This window comes from Lagopus muta, chromosome 3 (assembly GCF_023343835.1).
Source record: "Lagopus muta isolate bLagMut1 chromosome 3, bLagMut1 primary, whole genome shotgun sequence".
In the NCBI taxonomy this organism is placed as follows: domain Eukaryota; kingdom Metazoa; phylum Chordata; class Aves; order Galliformes; family Phasianidae; genus Lagopus; species Lagopus muta.
Genome location: NC_064435.1, coordinates 5,864,120 through 5,890,156, shown reverse-complemented (window position 1 = coordinate 5,890,156; position 26,037 = coordinate 5,864,120). Strand labels below are relative to the sequence as shown.

The window sequence follows — 26,037 nt, the reverse complement described above, 5'->3', positions numbered from 1 at the left end:
TATGTATCAGGTAGCTGCACTATATTCCAGAAGAATTTCAGGGTTTGATGAAACAACTGTAATTATCTAGGATGACTCCTAGAAAAATACAGCACCTAGGATTTTACTGAACAATCAGCCAGAAAATAACTACAAGCTATTATTTCCTATACAGATACTGGGGGCTGAAAAAATGGCAGACCTGCAAACTAGCTTCATGATGAAAACATGAAAATTAAAAAAAACAATACTTTTCTGTCTTTCAGGTGTAATTCTGTTTTCCCATCAGTAAGACAGATTGGAAGCATTGCCATGAAAGATTTTGTAACTCTGCATCAAACAAAAAAAGGATATTCCTCACTCATGGCAAACAAACAAACAAACAACAACAAAAAAACAGTTACGTATCTGACAAGTCAACAGTATTTCACTAAAGTGGTCTATAAAGTGCGTTAGTCAAATAGTGCAGTGTACCTTGTGGTCTATTTTGCATAGGATTTGGATAGCATATTGTTTTTGGTGGGTTCTGTATAGTATTCAAAGAAGAAAGAATAAGAGAAGGTAACCGTTTTCCGCCTAGGAGAGAGGAAAGAGATACAGAATCATGAAGGTTGGAAAAGGCCTCTATGATCATCTAGTCCAGCCATCAACTCATCCCCAGCATGCCCACTAAGCCATGTCCCTATGTGCTACATTTACCTTTTTCGTGAAAACCTCCAGGGACAGAAATTTCACCACCTCCCTGGGCAGACCATTACAAAATATCAACCACTTTTTCTGAGAAGAAATTTTTCCTCATATCCAACCTGAACATCCCCTGGAGCAGCTTGAGACCATTACAACTAGTTACCTAAGAGAAGAGGCCAATCTCCACCTTACTGCAACCTCCTTTCAGGGGACTGTAGAGAGTGATAAGGTCTCCCCCAAGCCTTCTTTTCGACAGACTGAACAATTCCAGTTCCCTCAGCCACTCCTCATAAGACTTGTGCTCCAGACCCCTCACCAGCTTTGCTGTACTTCTTTGGACATGCTCCAGGGCCTCAGTGTCTTTGTTGTTATGAGGGGCTCAAAGTTTAACACAGTATTCAAGGTGTGGCCTTGTAAAAGTGAAAGTAAAAGTGCCTTCAAAAGTAGACAACCACCTTCCTGCCCCTGCTGACTTCACTATTTGTGATACAAGCAAGTATGCCATTGGTCTTCTTGGCTGCCATGGGGAGACCCATGGGAGCAGGGTATTCCTGAAGGGAACAGAGCAAGGCAGGGCCATGTGTGAGGAGCAAGAAATGTGATTACATTAAATGCACTATTATTTAAAAAAAAAAAAGAAAAAAAGAAAATCATTCCCATTCTGTTGCATTTTGAAGTGATTAAAAAATGTGTAAAACACAGCTTATTTCAGAACATCTCATTTGTTGGATTTTTCTTTAGAATCTACACACGTCTGCAAACATCAGTCACAATACTTTTTCAATGGAATGATATTTAAAAGAAACCTTTGTGATCATCTCAACCACAGGATCCCAGTAGGGTGTTAAAGAACCCCAGAAAACAGGAGTGAGAAGATGTCGCACAGGAACTACTGTAGGCTGTCGGTGCTCCTTCCCAACCTTCATCAACATTCCCACTAGCAACATTTCCTTCCCACTCTTTTGGCAGCAGAAGGAACAACTTGGGCAGCTCATAAGTGAAGGTGGCAAGACAAAGGCTTTCCTCAGCCCTCAGTGCTTTGTCTTACAGAAACACTGAGTGAGCTGACAGGTCTAGTGGGGAGCCACTGCCATAATGTCTGCAGCTGTTGTGCCAGGGCACAACAGCAGTTTAGTCAGACACAACTATCACATTCCTATCCAGACTTCCTTTATCACATTAAGTTTCCACAATTCTCAGCACAGAATTATCCTCAGGCTCTTTAACTTTTGATGAAGGTAGATCTAAAATTAATAGAAAATGAGAAGAGCAATCCAAATCCTCCTTGCAGTATAATAATGTAGTCCTCATCTCTAGCTTGAGGGCACAGTTGATATACTGCAAGCTGCCCACCTACAGTGAGGCTGTAGAGACAAGTAGGCAAGTGAAAAAGGAAATTTTCCAGTTATAAATGTTTGGTGGTCCCCTTTCCCTTTCCCTTTCTCATCTTTTCTCATCTTTTCTTTTCTCACCTTTTCTCTTTTCTATTCTTTTCCCAGAAAATCCTGTTGTAACAATAAATTGTGTTAAGCTTTATAAACCTACAGAGTATATGTGTGATTCATTATCATCCAAGCAAACAGTATACAAAGGATCTCAATATCTTGCTGAAGATGCTTAGCATGTCCCAAGATCAAACACAAATACATGCGGAGCCCAAATAGAAATCTTGAGCCCAAGATGTAGGGCTGGAAACTCTCAAACTAAGTGGGCCTGAATAAAATGTGGAAGATATAATACCTTTTGGCATTCAAACCCTAAATTTAAGAAAAGAGCTTCCATACTTCAGCGTGTTACTGAATCAAAGCATATACTTGGCTCTTGATACCTTTGATGCAAGGCTTTCATTTGGATCCAGGTAAGCCACAACCTTGATCATTTTTATACTTCTATCTTCTTGTACCTTTTATTCAGATCACCTTTTTTCTGCAGAACCTTGTGCCTCTATAGGCCATAAAAGCTCCAGGCCCTGCATCCCTGCAGCTCTCTGACAATTACACCAACTAGCACTCTTTACATCTCCTTTTACACTCACCTCAGGGGTTCTTGCCCTTTCACGCTCACCAAGGTAGCAGTGCTGTCTTTAATTTGGTCCCATATCCATACTCTTAAAGCAATCAGCCATTTTCTTCCATTTCAGACAAGTTAGAGGTGAAGAAGAGCAGGTAGTGGGATGATGAACAGCAGAGTAAAATGAAAGTAGACATGCTTTATTGTTGTCGAAGAGAGGTTGGCAAAGGAAAGGGCAGAAAAATTAGGACCCTAATAAGGATATGAGCACTTATATTCTTTTCTCAAAGGCAATGAGAAACCTTGGAAACGTGGTTTAATTTAGTCTCAGAGTCAAGTAGTAACATTTTTCGATCTGTTTTTAAATTATATGAGCAGCTAGAGATGGAAAGATTTTCAGTTCTTCTAGCTGGAGCATCTGAAATATCTGACGCTGAAATAATCTCAGAGATACGTAGCCCTTAGCTGTTCTGGGTGTCAAGAAGAGGCACTCTATGGAAATTATTTAATAGATATAAAAGGAGATGAATGTTTCTGAAGGTCATTCTTTTCATTCTTAGTTCAAATGGTTACAATACAGTTTGTTTTTGTTTTTGTTTTTGTTTTTTTTTTTACAAGCATAAGATGCACAGCCAGACAAACATGGTGACTCTCATGACTTCTGAAGTTTTTCTGTAACATTTGTAAACTGAAATGTGTATGCAGGTGTTTAGATTTGGAAAAGACAACAGAAAACGATAACCAGAAAACAGCTTCTCAGAAGGCTGAGAAAGGCTGCACCTTTAAAAAGCATACAAACCTTTTCATAGTATGATTCTCACATCTTCCCAGCAGACTGAAAGCCAAAGTGATCTTGCAAACTCACTGGAGACATAATGGATATATCTAACCTAGCAGACCAGGAAGATATTTTTCAGTTCATGCACAACCTGGCAATTTTCCAATCCCAAATGAATACAAAACCTGGGTGTCTTCCAGCTATTGTCCCTTAGTTTGTTTCCAAAAGAAGGAAGCCTGGGAACATGACCAAGGTGAAGATGCAGCGTGATCTGACACACAGTGACTCATGACAGAGTGACATCAGTGGGCAAGGGTAGGCAATTGGTGTCCTCTACCTAGACTTCTATAAGGCCACTGACACACTCTCACAAAACATCCTTGTCACTAAATTGGGAAGATATGTATTTGAAGGGTGGACTAGTTAGCAGATAAGGAATTGGCCAAATGGCCATATTCTAAGAGGTGTTGTCAATGGCTCAATACCCTTGTGGAGGTCAGTGGTTTTTTTGAGGCATCTGTACTGGGACCTGTACTGCTTAATATCTTCATTAACAATGCAGACAGTGGGACTGAGTTTAAGGGAGATAGAAGGAGGAAAACAAAGGTTTTCCTCAAAAAGCAAACCAAACAACATAACACAAATGAAACACAAACTTTTGAAGAGGCAACATCTTCCCTTACATAACTACCTAAGATGTTTGAGGTGGTCCAAGAGAGAAATTTCCTCCTGTTCTCTTTCAAAGTTTAGTTCTCATAATTCACTACAACTTGACTTTGTCCTGTTAAAGAGAATGGAATTGCAGGGGTTCAGCTCTTTTGCAAATGTGGTTCTACATTCACAATGACAGCCTTATTGAGAAGCGCAACACAGATTGGGATGTGTCTACATCTTACATGGTACAACTAAAATAAAGGATAAAAAAGGCAGCATTTCCTATTCTAAAAGATTAAAGACATGATTACAGGATCAAAAATGAACATTCATGCAACTATGACATACAGAGACTTCATGGGATTTCATGAGTGAAAAAAAACAGCAGGTTTTGTACCACAGGTTTTTCCCACATCAAGATTGAAGATGACCAAATCATTGCTCTCTAAAGAAATTTTCCTCCTTCTCCTCCTCCTTCTCTTTACACCCTTCTCCTTATTTTTCTCATTTTTACTTCTTTCACTCTAGATTTTCTTCTCCATTGTTTCAGAAAATGGGCCATCCTTATTTCCTCCCACTCACTCCATACAAATAAAATTAGTAAGTGTGAGAACTTACCCAAATTTACCTATTTTTCTCGCTGAACTATTGGCAGTACTGAAGGAACTATTACCCCTCTTCCAAGAAAGTTGAATACTTTTTTTCTAAAAGTACACTCAGTGCTGGAATAAACCTTACAGCTCTGGAGATTGAATTATTTCTTTCTGTTGAACGGATGCATCATTAACAACTGCAACAAAAACTCTCTTCGGAATGTTTTTGCTGATACAAATTCTCTCTCCTTTACAGAAAGTCTGTACAGAATAATGAATAGAGTCTTGATTCCCAACTGCTTCATGAATCTGCCACCTCTGCTAAAGCTCTGACCTTCTTTTTGAGGTAGTCTTCAAAATGTTAATCATGTAAAAATTCAGAAAAAGGTGTTCCAGAAATATTTTCACAGTATGAATTTTTTTTTTTTAAAGAAGACAAAATAGAAGAAGAGCAGAAACAAATTATACAACCGCACCTGAGATACCACCAAATTGTGGAGGTGTCTGGAGTTCATAGCTCCTTAAGCTTACATGAGTAATATCTCCAAAATGGTTGCAAATATGCTCTTTCTGTGAGCAGAACATGGCATCACACCACATCCTTCTCTCTAAATTGGAAAGGTATGGATATGAAAGTTGGACAGTTCAATGCATTAAGATGTGGTTGGCTGAATGCAGCCAATGAGTTCTGATCACCAGTTCTATGTCTGGGTGAATGAAAAACTTAACATGAGCCAGCAGTGTGCTCATGCAGTTTGGAAAGCAAATGGCATACTGGGCTCCACCAGAAGAGGGGTGGCCAGCAGGAACAGGGAGGTGCTCTTGTGCAAGAGCTACTCTGCACTTGTGAGGCCCTATCTAGAATACTGTGTCCAGGTTTGGAGCCCTCAGTACAAGAAAGACAGACAGCTGTTGGAGAGGCTACAGAGGAGGGCCACAAAGATGATCAGAAAAGGCTGAGGGAGCTGGGCTTGTTCAGTCTGAGGAAGAGAAGACTGCAGGGTGGCATCATTGCAGTTTTCCAGTACCTAAAGGGAGCCTATAAACAGAAAGGGACTCAACTCTTTGAAAGGGTAGACAACTGCAGGACAGGGGGAAATGTTTTTAAGTTGAGGGAGGGAGAGAAGATTTAGGTTGGATGTCAGGGGAAATTCTTCACAGAGAGGGTGGTGAGGTGCTGGAACAGGCTGCCCAGAGAGGTTGTGGATGCCCCATCCCTGGAAATACTCAAGGCCAGGTTGGATTGGGCCCTGGGCAACCTAGTCTAACATTAAACGGGGAGGTTGGTGGCCCTGCCTGTGGCAGTGGGGTCAGAGATTCATGATCTTTGAAGTCCCTTCCAACTCAGGCAATTCTGTGGTTGGAGGCTAGTCACAAACAGTGTCCCCCAAGAGTCAGTCTTAGGACTGGTGCTCTTCAACATCTTTATCAATGACATAGATGATGGAATTGAGTGATGATGGAATCAGTTTGCAGATGACACCAAGCTGAGTAGTCCGATCAATACATATGAGGGAAGGGAAGCCATCCAGAGAACATGGACAGGCTGGAGAAGTGGGCCCATGTGAACCCAACGAGGTTCAACAAGGCCATGTGCAAGGTGTTGCACTTAGGTCAGGTCAATCCCAGGTATTTAGACAAACTGGGGAAAGATCTCCTGTGCAAGAAAATGTAACTGAGTCACCAAAGAGCTTATCAGACTATTAGATAGACTGTATCACTGTGAAACCTTGGGAGACTGGAGCGTAACACAGAAAACAAACAGTGAGTTGAGCCTAGGGATAAACAGTAGGTTCTTCTGTATGCATTGCTAATCTTGTCACTCTTGAGAAACCTTTCATCCTTCAGCACTGTTCTCTAGGAGAAGCTAGGGCCAATTAACTGATTAGAGGAACAGGAATTTCTTGTTTGTAAGTGAATGGTATATAAGATGTATGTTGAACACAACTATTCTGATGCTACAAGAAACTGAGAGAACTCTCTAACTGGACTGAGCGATGACAATCTCCTTGAGAGCAGCTCTATGGACCCTCTCTTCAGGGTCCTGGTGGATGAGAAGCTGGACATGAGCCAGCAGTGTGCGCCTGCACCCCGGAAGGACAACTGTGTTCAGGGCTGCATTAAAAAAGGGGTGGCTAGCAAGGAGAGGGAGGTGACTGTCCCCCTCTACTGGGCTATTGTGAGGCTCCATCTGTAGTACTGTGTCCAGGCCTGGGGTCCCCAGTACAGGAAGGACATGGAGCTCTTGGAGCGGGTCCAGAGGAGGGCACTGAGATGATCAGTGGGTTGGAGCACCTCTGCTATGAGGAAAGGTTGAGGGAACTGGGCTTATTTAGCTTGGAGAAGAGAAGGCTCTGGGGTGACCTCATTGTGGCCTTCCAGTACCTGAAGGGAGCGTATAAACAGGAGGGGAAACAGCTGTTTACATGAGGTGATAGTGCTAGGACAAGGGGGAATGGTTTTAAAATAAGATGGGAGATTTAGGTTAGATATTAGGAAGAAGTTGTTCACACAGAGGGTGGCGACAGAGGTTGCCCAGAGAGACTGTGGATGCCCCATCCCTGGAGGCATTCAAAGCCAGGCTGGATGTGGCTCTGGGCAGCCTGGTCTGGTGATTGGAAAATCTGCACATAGCAGGGGGGTTGAAACTAGATGATCATTGTGGTCCTTTTCAACCCAGACCATTCTATGATTCTGTGGTTTTCTATCTAAATAACGAAGAATAAAACCTATATTTTCTTCAATCAAAATGCAGAAATCAAGTACTCCTCAATAATCATACCGTTTCAGACCAAGTTTGTAAAGAGTCCTTTTAGAAATGAGAGGGCTGATACTTTTCTGCAGTTATTTTGTAACCTAAGTCTCAATACAGCTGGGTCCAATTCCCTCCTATGTCTGAGATCATCCGTGTCTTTTCTGTGCATTTCCATATGGTACTATTTTCATTCCTGCTGAGGCTCTTCCTGTTTTCATTGAATAAAAATATTAATTGGATCTCAGATCAGCATTGTAAAATAGACACATGCTTATACCTACAAATCTTCATCCTGCTTGAGAATATAATTATTCACCCAATTAGTTTCCTCCATTCACTACATATCAGATAAATGAACCTAAATTGAACTTGTAGATTCTATCCTGGAAAACAAAGTACCTAAATATCTGATAACAATAAAAACACCATCAGACATAAGACCCATCATAGGTCTGAATTTTCCACATCTTAAATGAAATGATCTGCACTAAATCTGAATGCATAACTATTATTCCCGCTGGCACAAGTAAGTCTTCTTTCCACATCCAGCAGCTGAGCAAGACAGAACTGCCCTTACCTGAGAATCATAGTCATTTGAGTTGGAAGGGACACTTAAAGGCCACATAGTCCAATTCTTCGGCAATTAAAGCTGGTGAGGGGTCTGGAACACAGGCCATATGAGGAGAGGCTGAAGGAGCTGGGAATGTTCAGCCTGGAGAAGAGGAGGCTCAGGGGAGACCTTATTGCTCTCTATAACTTCCTGAAGGGAGGTTGTAGTGAGCTGGGGGTCGGCCTCTTCTCTCGTGTCATTAGTGATAGGACCAGGGGGAATGGTTTCAAGCTACGGCAGGGGAGATTCAGGCTGGACATGAGGAAGTATTACTTTTCAGAAAGGGTGGTCAGGCACCGGAATGGACTGCCCAGGGAGGTGGTGGAGTCACCGAGCCTGGGGGTGTTCAAGGAAAGGCTGGATGTTGTGTTGAGGGACATGGTTTAGTAGGAGCTATTGGGAATAGGTGAACGGTTGGACTGGGTGATCTTTTAGGTCTTTTCCAACCTTAGTGATTCTATGATTCTATGATTCTATGACACCTACAACTAGACCAGACTGCTCAGAGCATGGTCCGATCTGACCTTGAATGTCTCCAAGAACAGGACAACCATCTGCCATCTCTGGGCAAACTGTTCCACTGCCTCATAACCTTTATGATAAAAAACAAACAAACAAACAAAAAAAACTTCCTATATCCAATCTAAATTTTCCCTTCTTTAGTTTGAAATTCCCCTTGTCCTATCACAACTGACCTTGCTAAAGAATCTGTCCACTAGCTCTCCTTTAGATATTAAAAGGCTGTTCTCAGACATCCACAGAGACTTCTCTTCTCCAGGCTGAACACCCCCAGCTCTCAGCCTGTCCTCCTAAGGGAGGTATTTCATTCCTTGGACCATTTTTGTGGCCTTCCTTTGGACACACTTCAATAGGACCATGTTTCTCCTGTACTGAGCACTCTGCATCTGAATACAGTACTCCATGTGAGGCCTCACCAGAGCAGAACAAAGGGGCAGGATCATCTCTCTCGATCTGTTAACCACTTTTCTTTAGAGGCAGCCCAGGTTATGGTTGGCTTTCTGGACTGCAAGGGCACATTGCTGGCTTATGTTCAGCTTGCCATTCACTGGTACCCTGATGCCCTTTCCCTTACATTCCCTAGCTTGTACTGATAGCAGCTGTTGCCATAATCCAAGTGCAAGCCATCGCATTTGGATTTTTTTTGAACCTTATGCGGTTCACCTGGGCCCACTCCTCAAGCTTGTCTAGATCTCTCTGAATGGCATCCCATCCCTCAGACGTGTTGACCACACCACATGGTATTAAATTGGTCAGCAAAAATTTCAGAAAATGAATTAAAAATCCACAGCATCCTCAGCAATTTTGCTGTTGACTGGCTGCAGACATCACACCAAACAGTCATATTATAAACTGACTTCTCATTTGTTGCAGGATACTGTTATAAAGATTTATCATGCATAACCACATGAGAACAAGAGATTACTAAAGAACAGTTCATTTTTTCGGATGCATTTTATTTGTAATACCTTTCATTGGCAGATGTTATCCCACAAATGAATGACTGCTCTGAAGTAACAGAGTGGACATAGATTGATGGGAGAAATTGATCTGCATTTGTTAATGCACTTTTGCTGCAACAAGTACATTAAGTAATTAAAGTGCTAAAACAGATCTTCCCATCCAGACACTCTATATAGTCAACTCCATTAAAGCAAGGACAAAGGCCAATTTTTTTTTTTTTTCCCCCTTCTTCTCGCTGCATCTCAAGTGCACCTTGTCTGCAGTACAGACTCTATATACTTTGATTTCATCCATAGAATTAAACTACCCAGTTACACAAGCAGTTATTAACATAAGGCATCTCTAAAGGATGAAGCATCAAAAAGAGTAATGATTTTGGGTTCCTCACCAAAGCCATCTTAAAGACATCTGATATGGAGATAGTGTACAAATTTCCTCTCTGAAAATTAGACTTTGGGATGATTTAAGCAGAATAAAAAAGATACCTGGAAAACAGAAGCCAAAGACAGTCTGGGACAAACTTCTCCCCTGGCCAATAATGTTTTCTATAACCTCATCATCTGAGCACTTGTGATTGTATTCTACTCTTGGGAACAATCTTCTGAAAAATTATTACTATTCCCATACTTGCAGATAAAAGCTGAAGAACTGAAAGGCCGTTCAGACCCACTTCAAGAAATTTCCTAGACTCATCACTTACTCCAGCACATAATAAAAGTCACAGATCACTTGGGTTTGGTGCACGTACAGTTGGAAGATTAGCGTGGTAAGGACGGTACTTCACAGGTATTATAGTAGGAAAGATTACCATGGTGAAAAAGAAACAATCAAGGAAGAAACCCTTACCCATGTCTGAGGATTTAGGCTAGCGGGGAAAAGTTCCCAAAAAGGAGGGATCTCCAAAAAGAGATCCTTCTCCAGTGCTAGTCAGCTCTTAAATGGGGTCTAGGAGGTCACACAGGTGAATTGACTTCACCTGAGCTCCCACAGCTGACCCAGTCCTTGCCTCAGGTGATGAATCAGTGATTCAGGCCGTGACTCAACAGTTCCCATACAGTATATTTGCATTAAAATTACAAGACTGAAAAAGTGTGTAGACAGTACTGTCAAGAGAACAGATTAGTTCAAACATAGGGCAAAGAAATAGACCTGAACTCTCATCTCCTAGCCTTTATTTAGTGCTTTCCCTCTTAAAAAGATGTGTAAAGGGAACTAAATCAGTGACATGATAATGAGAAAAATTACCATATTTTTGCTCAACCCTAGTTTGCATGGCAATAACAAATTTTACATACTCAGTTTCCAGCAGTCATTAAGAAAGTACTGAAGCCAAGCATATGCAATATCAGAGAGAAAATTCTGGACAGCATAGTTACTTAAAACAAATACATGTTGGAGAAGCCATAAATGTTATAATGATTTGAGAGCTTACGATAATTCCAAATTTCATCTTATCACTACTTATAGAATCATAGAATGGCTTGGATTGGAAGGGACCTCAAGGATCATCAGGTTCCAACCTCCCTGCCATAGACAGGGATGCCAACCACTAGATCAAGTACTAAATCAGGCTGCCTGTCATCCAACCTGACTTTGAACACCTCCAGGAATGGGGTATCCACAACCTCTCTGGGCAGCCTGTTCCAGCACCTCACCACTCTCTCAGTGAAAAACTTCCATGACATCAAATTTAAATCTTCCCTTCTTCCATTTAGTACCATTCCCCCTTGTCTATCACTATGTGTAAAAAGATGATTTTCCTCATGTTCCTCTGAATACTGGAAGGCCAAAATGAGGTCTACTTGCAGCCTTCCCTTCTCCAGACTGAACAAGCCCAGCTCCTTCAGCTTGTCTTTGTAGGAAAGCTGCCCTCTGATCATCTTTGTGGCCCTCTTCTGGACCCTCTCCAGAAGCTCAACATATTTCCTGTGCTGGGGATGTGACCTGCACACAATACTCCAGATGGGGCTTCATAAGGACAGAGCAGAGAGGGACAATCACCTCCCTTGTCCTGCTGGCCACCCCTCTTCTGATGAAGCCCGGGATACCATTGGCCTTCTGGACTGAAAGCACACACTTCTGGCTTATGTTAAGTTTTTTCATCTACCAGGACTCCTAATCCTTCTCAGCAGGGCTACTCTCAAGGAGTTCTCCCAGTCTGTATATATATCTGAGATTAATCTAACTTAAATGCAAAACCTCACACTTTTCTTTGTTGAACCTCATTAAGTTCACATGGGCCCACCTTTTGAGTTTATCAGGATTCCTTTGGATGGCATCCCTTTCTTCTGCAAATCCAACTTCACTTCAACCCATATGAGCCACATTCAACACTTGTCCTTCTCCAATAGTCAGAATCAGCTGAGTCATTTGGTGAGGAAGAGTGTGCTCACTTTACTTCGCTCACCTTTCCCATGTGGGAGTGCAGCTGATTTTTCTTGGTCATGAATGCTAGAATCATGATTAGTCATTAAAACAAATGATTTATAAGTACACATTGCACAACGTTCAGCAAATTGGCCTCTGTGGAGTTACAGTTTGAGAAAGAAAAAAAAGTACGATTTAGTGAATCAAAATATTCACTTTCTAGCTTTCTTTCTGAAAGTATTCTGTGTATCAGCTTTTTCTTATTTGTAAAATAAAAACAGCTTGAACTAAGGAAAGACATTTTGAAGGATAAGTGAAGGTTGTAAAGTGATTTGTGGTACAAGGATAAAAGGTGATGATACTTATGCAGAGCACAGTTTGGTATAAATATTCTGTCTACTTGGGTGGAAAGTTTCGCACACACCAGGAAAATTCAGGAGTCAAGAGGTAAGGATGCAGACAGAGAAGCTGTGGTGCTTTCTCTTGAAAGACAAACATTAAAATATATCATACAGACAGTGATAGCCAAGAGGAATGTCATGCAAACAGATGGAATTCATTCTTTTAGGAAATGAAATGCAAGGTGTGATGTTAGATGAAAATCTTAGGGGATAATACAGTTAAGAAGATAAGAAGAAAATAAAGTGAAAATCTGGGGGTTTAGACACCATTTAAAGCTAATCAGTCATCAACTTGCAAGACAGTTCATTCCATTGCCTATAACTTCAACAACTGGCTACCATAAATTTTTCTTCAAAGCTTTTGGAGTTTAACTGGGCAGTGCTTTGCTACTTTTTAATAAATATACTTCATAAAACAAAAACATAAAAAAATTCTTAGAATCAGAAGGCATTAAGCACAGCATTGAAAACCGGTTTTCTCTGGGACAGGGAAGGAACTAGACTTGCAAGATGACGAGGATCTGGACTCAGAAATACCAAGATTTAAGGGGTGGAGAACTGAATATCAGTGGAAAGCAGAATTTAGTCTTATTTGTGAGATGCATTTCTCAGCTAAAATAATGTTTGAATGTTAATAAAATCAACATGTTTCGAGCTACAATTTAGACAACTAGAAGAACTACCGGGAACCATGGTTCTGACAATAAACCACTAGAAACTACTAACTTACTACAAAGGCTGAAACTGAGTTACGCGAAGGGATGTTGCTCAAGGTAGATGTCTCTGTTTTTTGAGGAAAATTAAGATCACAGTCATCCTAGACTCAGGGATTAATTTAATCTGAAGGGGACATGGAACACCATCAGCTCAGCATCTATTCAAAGCAGGATCAACACTGAATTCAGACCAGATTGCCTCTGGCCATGTCCAGTCAGGTCTTGAACATCTCAAAGGACAGAGATTCTAGTCTCTCTAGACAAGTAATTCCAGTGCTTGACTACTCTCATAGGATTTTATGTTCCCTTCTAACCAGCAACTGTAGGAAAGAACCAGGTTTAGCTATTCTCTGAACAGCTTGTCCTATATTTAAACACTACATTTGCTAGTGACAATTATGCCACACTTTCTCTAGAGATATGCACAGAGTGTAACAATGTGATAACACATTCTGAACACAGACAACTTCATCTGCCTCAATTAGTTGCTGTTTGCAAAGTGCTTAAGTGAGGAAAAATGCCAAAAGGGCAAAAATGCACTCTCGCATGAAAAAATGGAGAATAACTTCCCATTACTTAGCATCTTATAGTTATTTTATTACTGGAGCTGTCCATTCAGTAATTTATGGCACTCTTCCTCTTGTTTAGAATAGTTGTATTGTCACTGTCTGTGCTGCTGTAATGTTTCCATTCTGTTCTTGTTCAGTTCAGTTCTTTCCTTTCCCTTATGCAAAAACGGAGGCACAGATGTGAGTGACTCCCACTGGTAGACACTGGTCCGTCTGTAGCTTTATGAATTAGGAGCCAAAGCCAAGATTTGAAGTGTATCTCTGTACAAATGTAAATTATGTTGGGTGAAGTCAAAGCTGTTTTCTGACATAATTCACTCAGAAAGTCGTCAAAGGAGCAATGTAAATGTCACTTGGTCTGTGGTGACATTTACTTTCCTTGGAGAAATAGTATCCAGTTGTTAAGGGAGCAAAGGTTTTTTCTTTGGTCAACGAATTACAACTGCTAGTCCACTCTTTCTTTCTTTCAAAATAGAAGGCTTGCAAGGATTCCCCTTGCTTTCTAGTATTCCAGAACTGATTACCAGCAAGGGTTGGTAAACACTTGAGATCCTAGAGTTAGTTTTAAAAATATAGATTTTTACATATAAATGAATATGAAACCATTTGGGGAAGATACTACCTTCTACGGTTTCCAGAGCATATATAAGCATTAGCAAGTTAGTATTAAACAATACAAGTTTCTTCTCTAATTGCCTGACTCCAGGAAACACATCTTCTAAAAAAGTGTAAGATCTGCATTGAATGCATAGGCATTGCCAAAGGCTCAGTTACAAATTGGCACAGAAATTTTATTTAGTCCTTACTTAATATTAGGTATCACAAAAAAGCTTCTTCGCAAGCAAGAGTTTCAGAGATACATTGCTTGCCAGCCGCTAAATCAGAGAAGACATACTGCAGCAAGCTGATGGAGACACCTATTAATGTCAATGGTTTTGAACAAGGCTATAGAAGCCTGAATAACTTAAAGTGCCATATAGTTTGAATTGATTTCCTGAGTACTTACCAGTCTTGAAAACTGAGACTGGAAGCACAGTGAAAACCATGTATTTTCTGAGATGCAGATGCTTGTATCATTTTATTCATCTGTTGTTCACAACCAATTGCTGACAAGATCATTACAAAGGATCCTTTCTGCTTTGTACTGGCTTTGTCTAAACATCCAAAATTTTAAATCCTTCTTTAGTTACTAACACATACATAAACACACCAGTTGACGACTTTTTTTTTTTTTCTTTTTTTTTTTTCTTTTTTTTTTTTTGGCTCATTAATAATGAAATTTTTATATTATACATGATAATCACTAACATCTGAGCAATCCTCAGCAGTGCTTCCAACAACACTGAGGTCTATCATATATTTTCTCTGTTATTCTCCCCCACAAGAGAGAATTTCAGCAGCAGAGGTTTTCCTATTTTGACTGTTGTAACTATACTCCGAGCACACACACTCTGTGTATTGTGTACTCTTGTCAGAGACGGCAGATCAGCTGTAACCGGCCTCACCCTTGGAAATAATCCCTTATCCTTTAAGGGTTCACTGCACCACTCAGTCAGGCTCAGAGAAGAGGTTGTCTTTCATGCAGATACATTTTCCATTTCTGATACAAAGTTCTACTCTGCTTAAACAAAAAACAAAAACAAAAACAAAAAAAAAAAAAAAAAAAATTGCTGATCATATTCAATCCTGAGGTAAAGAATCCACCTGTAACTGGATTCTGGTCACTGACTGCAAAGCATTATGAAAACAGTAAGTTATCCTCTGCTTCCTACACTGGCTTCTTGCATGATGGAGCACCCAAACTGATCACAATAACCTTTGTGGAGTGCTTTGTAGCAATGGTAATTCCCTAAAAAACATTCTGCTGCTCTGAATAATTGACACTAGAATATTTGTGAGAGGCTATCTCCTAAGCAAACAGAGATACCAATATCAGTAAGACATGTTATTGACCTGGGCTATTATCAGCAAGCTGCCTAGGGACAGTCCTAAGCTGCTGGTCAGACAGATCAGCTATGGATACATATATCTTTTACCAAAGGATAGAGAGCCCTACTCTACAAGAAATTATCCTCTAACTACTAGCTTGTGTCTTATTTAGGTTCATTTTTTCCTTTTTCAGCTACTTGCTGAACCACTATAGAGTGACACAGATATACAGCAGATGAATTTTCATATTCTCTGCAAAATGTTGCCTGATTTTATACCACCTGGCTAGTTGTACAATCTGCAAACATTTCACAAAAAAGGTGGAAAAGACACAAAGGGAAATGACCAAAGCAGAGCACAGAAGAAGGAGGTCCAGCAGACAGGGCATGGTTTTTATCACTGTACACTGCATTTCAGGAAGGACAGATGGAGGTTTTTCTCCATATCTAGCAGGTGAAAAATCTCAGAGTCCTGAGTACCATCTATTCTACCAGATACCATCAGATACTCCGAGTACTGAGTACCATCTTTTCCTATCAGACAGAACAAGAGGTAATGGCTTTAACTTGTGCCAGAGGAGGTTCAGGTTAGACATTAGGAAAAAAAACTTCTCTAAAAGATGGATCAAGCATTGGAACAAGCTGCCCAGGGAGATGACGGAGACACCACCTGGAGGTCTGCAAGAAAAGGGTAGACGTGGCACTGAGGGACATGGTTAGTGGGCATGGTGGTGATGGACTAGATAATCTTAGTGGTCTTTTTCAACCTTAGTGATTCCATCATTCCATTTCTATCCAGGCCCTTTATTTCTGAATTCAGATTGCTGATATTGCTGTGATTGATTGTGATATTGCTGTAGGTAGCTGACAAATTCAAATCCATTAGGTATTTAGATATCTCTGTAAACAAAGAAGTGACACAGAACAGCGACACGTAAGGTTAAATACATTAGATATTGTTTATTTGAAGGAGAAAGATAATTTCCAATGTTCAATACTGATAATACTGGTCATCATATAATGGAGTTTGCTGAGAAGATGTTCTGCACCTGCAGAACAGTCTTTTAAGTTATGTTTCATCCTGCTTCAATCTCTTCTCCCTTTCACTGGCAGTGGAAAGTCCACCTATCATCAGTAATCAGTAAGAAATTGAAGGTTGCAGCACTGACAGACAGATAAGAGATATCATGACTGTCTTGACCAACAGTCATGAAAATAAATTACTATATATTATTCTCCAAAAGCTGGGCATTTGCTGTCCTTTGGGATGTTGATATTTAGCTGTCTGAGCACCTGCACCCCAGTTGCTTTCATGAATACAGGTTGGTGATGCAGTTTTTAATCCTGTATGTTCAGTGCCTAAGGCTCAACAGCTATCACTACGACTGTCATTGACTTCTTATTTTTGAGCCCTTTACTTCAGAATCTGCTGCCTTACAGTGAAGGTCCAACAAAGAGTCACAGAAATATGTCTTTGTGACAAGAAAAAAAGTCATTTCTGTCAATATATCTGTTCCAAGGGACAGCAATCATTATTCTAGGAAAACATCATTCTGGCATGCCTGTTAGTTCTCTTCATTTTCTTTTTATCTCATTTATACTAAAAAAAATCCATGCATATTATATGCATCTTATATAAATTAAGTAAGTACATTCAAAATGAAATAGATTTATAATCTTAAAGTGATTTATATTTCATTACAGGTTAGAAGTTTTAGGAAATGAGTATCAGTGGGAAATAAAGTAACAAGATTTGCTTCTGTCCTAAACTTTTTATTTATTTACTTGTACATTCTGACACTGTACCTACAACTCTTCAAGTAATGAGGTCTAAATCTCTGATCATAATTTATATTTCCAAGGTATCCATTCTGGCAGAAAAAGCCATGGTTAATTGCAGAACCCCTGCATGCTGAGGAAAGGAGATACTGCACCGTGCCACTGAAGTGCACTATGTCATGACTGACTACATGAAACACTGGTGTCCATCCAATAGGCAAGAGTGATGTTTTATTAAGTAAAGACTTTGTCTGCTAAGATTTACCATTATATTTTTGACAGGTCTGGATCATAAGAGTTCTTTGATTCTTGCAAGGTACCAGAAACACTGAGACCACTTCTCTGGTCACTTGGGCAAATCTGCATCCAGTTTAGAAGAAGCTGGAATATTTTTTTTCCACCGATTTTTATCATAATCACTCTCTAAACACAAACACCAGTGTAAGTGTTAGACATTTATAAATTACAGACTGAATTTGAGGAATGAAAGGACCGATAAGCATTTGATTCCACCCTGTGGCTGGTAAGGACATACCTTGAATCCTTGTTTCTTAACATATAATTGCCAGAATCCCAAAGTTATGAAGACAGAGTATCACCCTCTTTGTGCCCTCTGTTCCCTCCCAGACTTCAAAAGTTACTTATCTTGTGAACTTACTAGCGTGTTTTCTGTTACTTTTAGTTTGGTTTTGTTATTAAGTAAGGAAATCCATCATACGTATTTTGAAATGCCTTAAGAAAAAGAGATGCAGAAGAATTTCTTCTGACAGAACCAGAAAAATCAATTAATTGATTTCTGGAAGTCATGGATAATTTTATTTCCTTCTCTATTAAGAAATATCAGAATCAGTCAGCTAATTTTACTTGAGAAAATATCTGTCACCAGTTATTAAGTGGAACGTGATGGAGAGAATTAGGACAGAAAACTTAAAAATACTTTTTCTTCCAGAAGTTGCATTACTTATTACTCTATTTTTCAAACTGCACAGCAAATCCTTGGGCTTGTCCAAAGAAAAGGTTCATTCTTCCTGTATGTCAGTACTTACAGCATTTAAGTATCTGATATTGGCAAATTCTGACATTGTTTAGTTTGTGCTTTAGAAAAAAATTTAACAGCAATAATTGACCAAACTACTTGTAACATATATTTTTCTGATAACTCTTTTTGTTACGTATGCAAGAAACATAAAATCACAATAAGCATTTACAAAAGCCCCTGACTGCTTTCTGTATCAGTCTATATTAACCATTTATACAGGCTAAGAAACATTAGTTTTAGACTGTAAGGCAATGATTAAAATATCACAATGTAGAATTCATGTAGATTAAGGAGTCTCCACTTCTCATGGGAAAGGAGAGATGGCAACAGCCTCTGTGTACTTACACAGTTCAAAATAGCTTCCAGAGAAACCACAAATAGAACCAGAACCATTACTGAAGGACTAACATTTTAAAGCACTTTGGCTGTGTGGCTTTAGGCCAGCAGACTATGTTCTTAATCAGTCTGATTACTAACCAACACCTAATGGCTCCAGAAGGACTGATTCTTCCAGGGTTCTCTAGCTAAACCTTGATGATTTATTCATGCCATTATTTGCACTGAGGACTCTTCTCTCACGGGCTTGCTGTTGGCTCAACTATGCTCTCCAGAGAGTAGAGCTCATCGCTGCCTCTCCACTCCCTGTGAGGAGCTGCAGCCGCCATCAGGCTTCCCCTCAGCTCCTCTGTTCTGGGCTGAGCAAATCCAGGGGCCTCAGCTGTTCTTCATATGCCTTGCCCTCTGGACCCTTCACCAATTTCATAGACCTCCTCTGGACACTCTTTAATAGTTGTATGTCCTTTTGTTGCTTTGCTCCCAGCACTGGAAGTGAACAGAGGGGACAACGCCTCCCCTTGCCCAGTGGCAGTGCTGGGCTTGGTGCACCTCAATGCTTACTTGATGATTGCGGCTGCCAGAGAACACTGCTGACTCACATTCAACTTGCCATCAGCCAGAACTTCCAGATCCCTCTCTAAGGTCCAGAAATACATTGTGAGATATAGTATTGAAATCTTAGCTTAAATCCGAAAGATTATATCTTTTGTCTTTCCTTGGGCAACTAAATGGGTAACCTCACCATAAAAGAAAATGTAGTTAATTCAACAGGAATTTCCTCTCGTAAACTATGACCAATGACTACACTGTCTTTCAGGTGATTTTCAGTAACTCCCAGAATAATCTCCATAATTTTACCAGGCACTGAAGTGAGACTGACAGACCTGCAGTTACTAGGAAAATTTTCTTGCCCTACTTGAAATCTGGGACAACATCCAGTCAAACAATCCAGATTCTCAAGAAGGACAGATAGCCCAGACTAAGTGCTTTGGAAATTTCATTCCTGCGCAGCTATGTTGAACCAACTCAGGAATTTCAACCATACAGCCCAATGTCAATTTGGCACACAAATCTAGTGGTGTTCCACAGAATTTGGTGACTGAAGCTCCAGTCTACTTCTATTGATTTTTTAGCAAGGCTGCTATGTATTTCTAAGGAAATGTAATCATGTCCTTGGTTTTGATTTTTCATTTTTCACTTACTAGCTTAATCATTAATAATGTTCTTCATTGTTGTTCTTGCTTTTGCTGTTAAAAACCACAGCAGTGTGCCTCCAGATAAATTAAGATTCATTTCTGGTCCACTGCTATCCTGATGGACAACCTTTCACAAATCGCCTTTTTGACCTTCAGTGAGACAGAACGATATTGACTCAATTTACAAGGTACTCAGAGAAGAAAAACACTAGTTAAATAGAAAATTCCTGTTATCATTACTTCTACCATCCTCTCATCCAGAGAGACTATATGTCAATCTAAGATATTCCAGATGTCCACTGTGAATATCAACAACAGTAGTAGGGGAAAAATAACTGCACCCAAGTTAAAATGAAATTTGGCAAAATCATTTACTCATTTTCTTCATATTCTCGTACTACAGCGATAAGAGCTACTGAGTAGATGAAGCCAGGCAGATAATGCTGATCAGCAAATGTGAGATGCAGTAAAGGATATTATTGGAAACGTAATTAGTAAAATTATGAAAGAAAAACAAATACATATAATACTGTGCAGGTTACAAAGAAAGAAAAAATTTAATAAACAAATTATTGCAATATAACCTATAGCCCTGCACGTGTTTGGAATATTAATCAGTAAAGCAGGGTAAGCACCAGTGGGAGAAAAAAGAAAGGGTAATTAGGAACTCATTAATGTGACAGCAGAATATATTATCTGTGTTAGTGCTAGGCCTACCCTCACACCAGAGATTTGATCTGACTGTCAAAGCCAAAGAAAACATTTCACAGATACAGATCTATATGATAACAACAAAAAAGGTAGCTCAGCAGTGTGAGATGTCTAAGCTTTGAGCATCCTACCACTGAAGTCCAAACAAATCACTGAGGCCACAGATGGGTGCACATTTTCAAATGTGAGGAGGATCAAGTGCATTATTACACTGACCATCAAATTAAGAATCTACAGCCAAGGACTGTCTTCTAAGATCATGAACACTAAGGTACATAAAAATCTTCACTTATAATGCAAATAAACCAAACACCTCAAACACTGAGGATTTTTTTCTGTTTAACATAAGCACTTGTTATAGTCAGAATGCTTTATAATGGAACTGTGACAGATATTCACTTGGAGGCATTAACAGAATGTCAGATGCCAGCTGTTAAAACAGAATACAGCTGTGCTTCCTTCATCCAAGTTCATGGCATCTTTAACACATAATTCATCACAGTAAAAGCAAATAACAAAAAAAGCCTACAACTAGATGGAAACAGTTCTAGCTAACTCATCCCAATACCTGAACCAACTCCATATTTTTGTCACCAGAAATGAAACTCAAGATGGATAAATCAGCTATTAACCATTCCTTTGCAAAACTAAGGCATTAAAGAGTATATGTAATGTGCTGTATACTTCAGTTGTCTTAGATGAAAGAAAATAATACTCCACAAGACCCACAGTTGTCCATGAAGTACATTCTTTTGACCCATCTGGTCAAGTATTTTAGTATATTTTTCCTCACTGAAAAAATGTGGGGTCCAATATGCAAGTAGAACAATTATTCATATTTGGTTAGGCTTCTCCATTCAACAGCTGCTGGGTTAGTATAAAGGCTATCAGGAAAAGTGGTGCAAAAGAATGGGGGCAAAATTTTGAGTAAAGCAGAAGTTGTACATGTTCTTCTAACTTAAAGGGACATGAAAATACAATATGGCTATCAGAACTAGAACTTCAAGTGAACAGGAATATTCACATTCCTCTCTGAAATGGTGGGGTTACATTAACATCCATTAAAATAATTAAAAGAATAGTCATAGGATTTACAACTCTACAGTGAATGCGTTTTCATTAAAGTTCAAAGCAGTTACCATTTAGCACAGAGGCTCAACACCAATCCAGAAGCATTTAAAGTGGCTATTGTGTTTATGTCTGAACAGATGCTTAAAATAATTTGGAGCATTACAATACTTTATTACAAAAATAAGTCTGTCAGTCTGAGTTTATAGTGAAAGCAATGTACATTGACCCTTCCTGACAGCAGAGAAAACCCAATGACATCTTTCCCTGCTCTGGAGATGGCATGAAATACAACTCTATTTGGCAGAAAATTATCTGTTTTGGTTTGTAACTGTTTTCTGAAAATAACTCTTCTATAATCAGCTGCAAATTAACAGAGACATCAACTCACCCTCTCTGGAAGAGGTCCACATTATGGAATTTGTGTAGCTCCACAGAAAACTCGACTGTACCCTGGACCTCAGACATGATTTTTTCAGGTCATCACCTAAACAACACATATAAAGAGGGATAATAAACATTTTAAGTATTTTTCTTAAAAAATCCTCAACTATCACATTTTGTTTGGCATCTTGGGGTTCATGCAAAGCTGATATCAACTGGAATCTTTCCAATTACTTCATTGAGCTCCATCTTCATGAAAACTTCTAAAAACAAGATCAAAGCAGTAATTAAGAGAGCTAAAATATCCAATTAGGCCTAAGGATAGAATGATAATATTATGGAAAGTACAAGAAGAGGCAAAAGAGTAAATAACATATTCTGCGCAAGAATTTCAAAACAAATTTTAATTAACTGTCTTGCTACTCTTATATGGGAAATTGATTTTTTTTTCATCCTATTTTATCAAATGGCAGACATGCAGGAACAAAACAGCCCATTTCCATAAAAGCAGAGGCCAAAAAGACATAACTTTGAGACAGATGAGAATAGAATTCAGGATTCTTGTGCTTTTGACTCCTTCTATGGCTTAACTAAAGATGTGGAAGAGAAGTTTCTAAGGGAATATAAATAATTTATAGAATAATAAATGGAAGAGATTCTTCTAAGGAAAATGTTAACAATCAAGCCACAACAGACAGATCAAGATTTTGAAGCATTACAGCCATTTACAGATAATATCTCATACGTCCATTTAACCATAGAATTATTCAGGCTGGAAGAAACATCTGGGGGTCATACCTTACTCAAATAAGATTTACCTACATAAGTTACTAATCTATCACTACTTAACATACCATTGTAAACCCTTGACATTCCCCTTATTGCAGCAGAGACAAGACGAGCTTTTACAGCTTTTAGACAGATTTTGAAATTTCCATTTACTCTTTCCTCCTTCTCTGAAAGTCTTCTTTTGGCAATCTGTAAGATGTTGCTGTCTGGAAATTGTCTATGACAACAGGGACAAGATAGCCATCTGATTTGTTTAATTAGCACAGTTCAGAAGCACTCATGGGTAGCTTTTTCACAGCAGCCACCTATGAGGGTGTCCCATGTGAGGGCTATTAATAATTCTCGTCTGAGACACACGAGGCTCTAAGGAAACATCAAACTCAGATTTCAAAGGGAAGAATATCCCCATACATGCTAACCTGTAATTTCCATGGCACTCAAAGATTTGACCACTGCCTCTAATGAAACAAGAAAGAAGAGTCTGATATATGAAGGTCTGAGATAAGACTGGCTTGTTACACTATTTTAAATTATGTTTTCTTTCTGGCTGCCCTCTCAAGCACTGGCATTTTCAAAACTAGATATTTCAGAGTTAAAATGTTGATTTTTCATCCACATTCCTCAAACAAAGAAACAAGTTAGACATGTTGACTCTGGAAGGACAAGAATGGGACATGCAATATTTGCAATATACGTCTAGAACTATGAGAAAGAAATACAATTGCTATGCTCCCTATCTCCTTATTTTATTTATGTATTTATCTTTACAATTTAAACAGAAACAAGATTAATTCTTTCTGACTTTGCCTTTCTGCACTGCCTGAGGGAATTGCATTCTGCTTATAGGGCATGCAAATACCACATCTTCCTGGTAATGTGTGTGATAGTCTTGGCCAAGCATACAGCATCAAAGCAAATCAGACTGTGTGGGGGAAGCCAAGAGAGAAATCACACAACACCAAGAAATACTTTTGCAAGGTATTCAGTCTTGAGGAGAGTTCCTCCTAAATGGAAGGATAACCTCTAGATGGATTTGTATACTGTTCTCAGGCATATTTCTCCAGACTAGAATATCATGATCAAAGGATATAATTGTACTTTTGAAGACAATGTTTTAAAGAGAGGAGGTGTGAATAGTTGGCCAGTTCATTTAGACAAGCAACAATGTTTTCAAAGACAGAAAAAATGGTGTAAGGCTAAGGTCAGCTAGGGTGAATGAAAAAGTAAAGATTAAATGCGTGGAAATACACAGGCAGGTCTTCAGTCTAATTACTTTTTCTTTCACTTGCTTTCTACATTTTCAAAGCAGATACAGGAGAACTGTCTTTGGGGGGGGAGAAAAAAACATCAAGCCACACCAAGCTGGACATCCATCCATTCCACAGGAAAAACAGAGGCTCAGAGCCTGTAAATCTACATGTGAAGGCTAGAGGGACTGAGCTGTCTCCAACAGGACCTAGTACCTTGGGTGCATCTGATAAAAGGAGCCACCGGCACACCTGCTCATCAGAGCACTTAGCAAGGTTCAAAGAAAAATTGCTCAGAGACATAGTTCACTGAAATAAAAGCTACAAAATTAGACAAAACAGCTGCAGGCAGCCAAGATGGGGAAAACACAAGTACTTAAAATGATTCACCAAGTTTTCACTGCTATACCACATTGCTCCTTAAAACCAGCTGATCACAGATCTTCAAAATGCAGGGCTTGTATAGGACTTCAGACTATCCCTTACTCACTGATTGCTATGGGGAGCAACCTTGGGCTATAAATAGAGGAACAGCTGGTAAAAATAACTCTGATGTTGTTACATCAGCATTGAAAAACAACAGAGACTGTTGCCATTACTAAAGAAGTATCATGAATTTATCTAATAAGCAGTTATAGAGAAACACAGAGGTGATTCTTGCTAAGGCTATAGTACATTGGTTCTTCCAAAATGTCCATATTTAAGTTATACTCTGAATTTTCCCAAAGAGCACTGAAGAATATGTAAACAAATTTTCATATAAAGCTAGAAAAAAACTGCTTGGGAAGTGTTTTGGCAATATGCTTGTGTAAAAGTAATGCCAACTATCAGTATCAACAGCTTCAAAGCAATGGATTGCTTCATAAGGTGCTGCCATCACCACAGGTTGTGCTGTGCTGTCCTAAGGGCACTAAAGATAACAGGTCGCTACTTTGACAGTTTGTCCTTCCAGCAAGAGCTCTGTCCTAGCAAAAGATAATTAATTTCATTTGTCATTTTCCTTGTAGCAAGGAGACACTAACTGAAAATGAGAATCTTTTATACAAAATTTTATATAAAATATATATATTGTAGGATTAGAGAGCATCTCACTTGTTCCTTTGAAGGAAGATTTGATTTTATACTCTCCACTGCTTTGTTTTCAATAGAAGTAACTTCTGGATTTTTCAATGTATGATGCTAGCTAAAATGCAATGGCTTTATTTACCTTTATCCTCCATTGCCATCAGCAATCTTTGTAACTCATAATGTTTGTGCTATGACATTTTAGATATAGAGTCAACTGGCCAAGCCCCCTGACAGCAGGTGGGTATTGGTTGCATACTACACATACACAATTAATTGTTAAACATCTTGAAGCTAAAAAAGTCTGACAATGCTCTGCTGAGATGGCAATCAGTATTGGCCCAAACCAAGGGAGGAGAAGCAGGGAAGATGGGGACAGCAAAGGGTGGAAATAAGGCCAGGGCACTGCACATTCTGTCAGGCTATGAACTTTCTAGCATTTATGCAATTACATCTGAGTGTAAAACAAACCAGACATCTCTTCAGTGCTTTCACCATCTCTGTCCATCTTTGTCACAGAAGCTGGAAAAAAAATGAAAGGGAAAAAAAAAAGGAAAATGCCCGAGGACAAAAGAACAAAGCACCATGTGATAAAGGGCAATGACTCATAAACCTCAAAACATTCATTTAGGAGAATAAAACTACCTCTCAGGAAACAGCACATACTATCTCCAGGATAGCATCACTTTTCTTACTGCTTTTAGAGCATGTTTTATTTTCTTGTGATTTTTTTTCAGAAGAGCAGCCTGGTCTAGAGGGAGATGTCCCTGCCTATAGCAAGGGGTTGGAACTAGATGATTTTAATGGTCCCTTCCAACCCAAACCATTCTATGATTCATTCTATGATTCTACAATTAACAGAGTTGGCAATCCTAAGATTCTGGGAGATAGAAA

At 39.3% G+C, this 26,037-nt stretch overlaps 1 protein-coding gene across 5 annotated transcripts in view; it reads right to left on the bottom strand.

The window, feature by feature from the left end:
- Positions 1-26,037, bottom strand: part of FAM135B (family with sequence similarity 135 member B) — a 253,776-nt gene that overhangs the window by 105,811 nt on the left and 121,928 nt on the right. For all 5 annotated transcript variants that reach the window (XR_007375706.1, XM_048938962.1, XM_048938959.1 and 2 more), the window contains one exon: positions 22,050-22,145. Coding sequence is in view for 4 of the 5 variants with exons in the window: in XM_048938962.1 (XP_048794919.1) it covers positions 22,050-22,126 (77 nt within the window). In the remaining variant the exon portion in view is untranslated. The remainder of the gene's footprint in view (positions 1-22,049; positions 22,146-26,037) is intronic.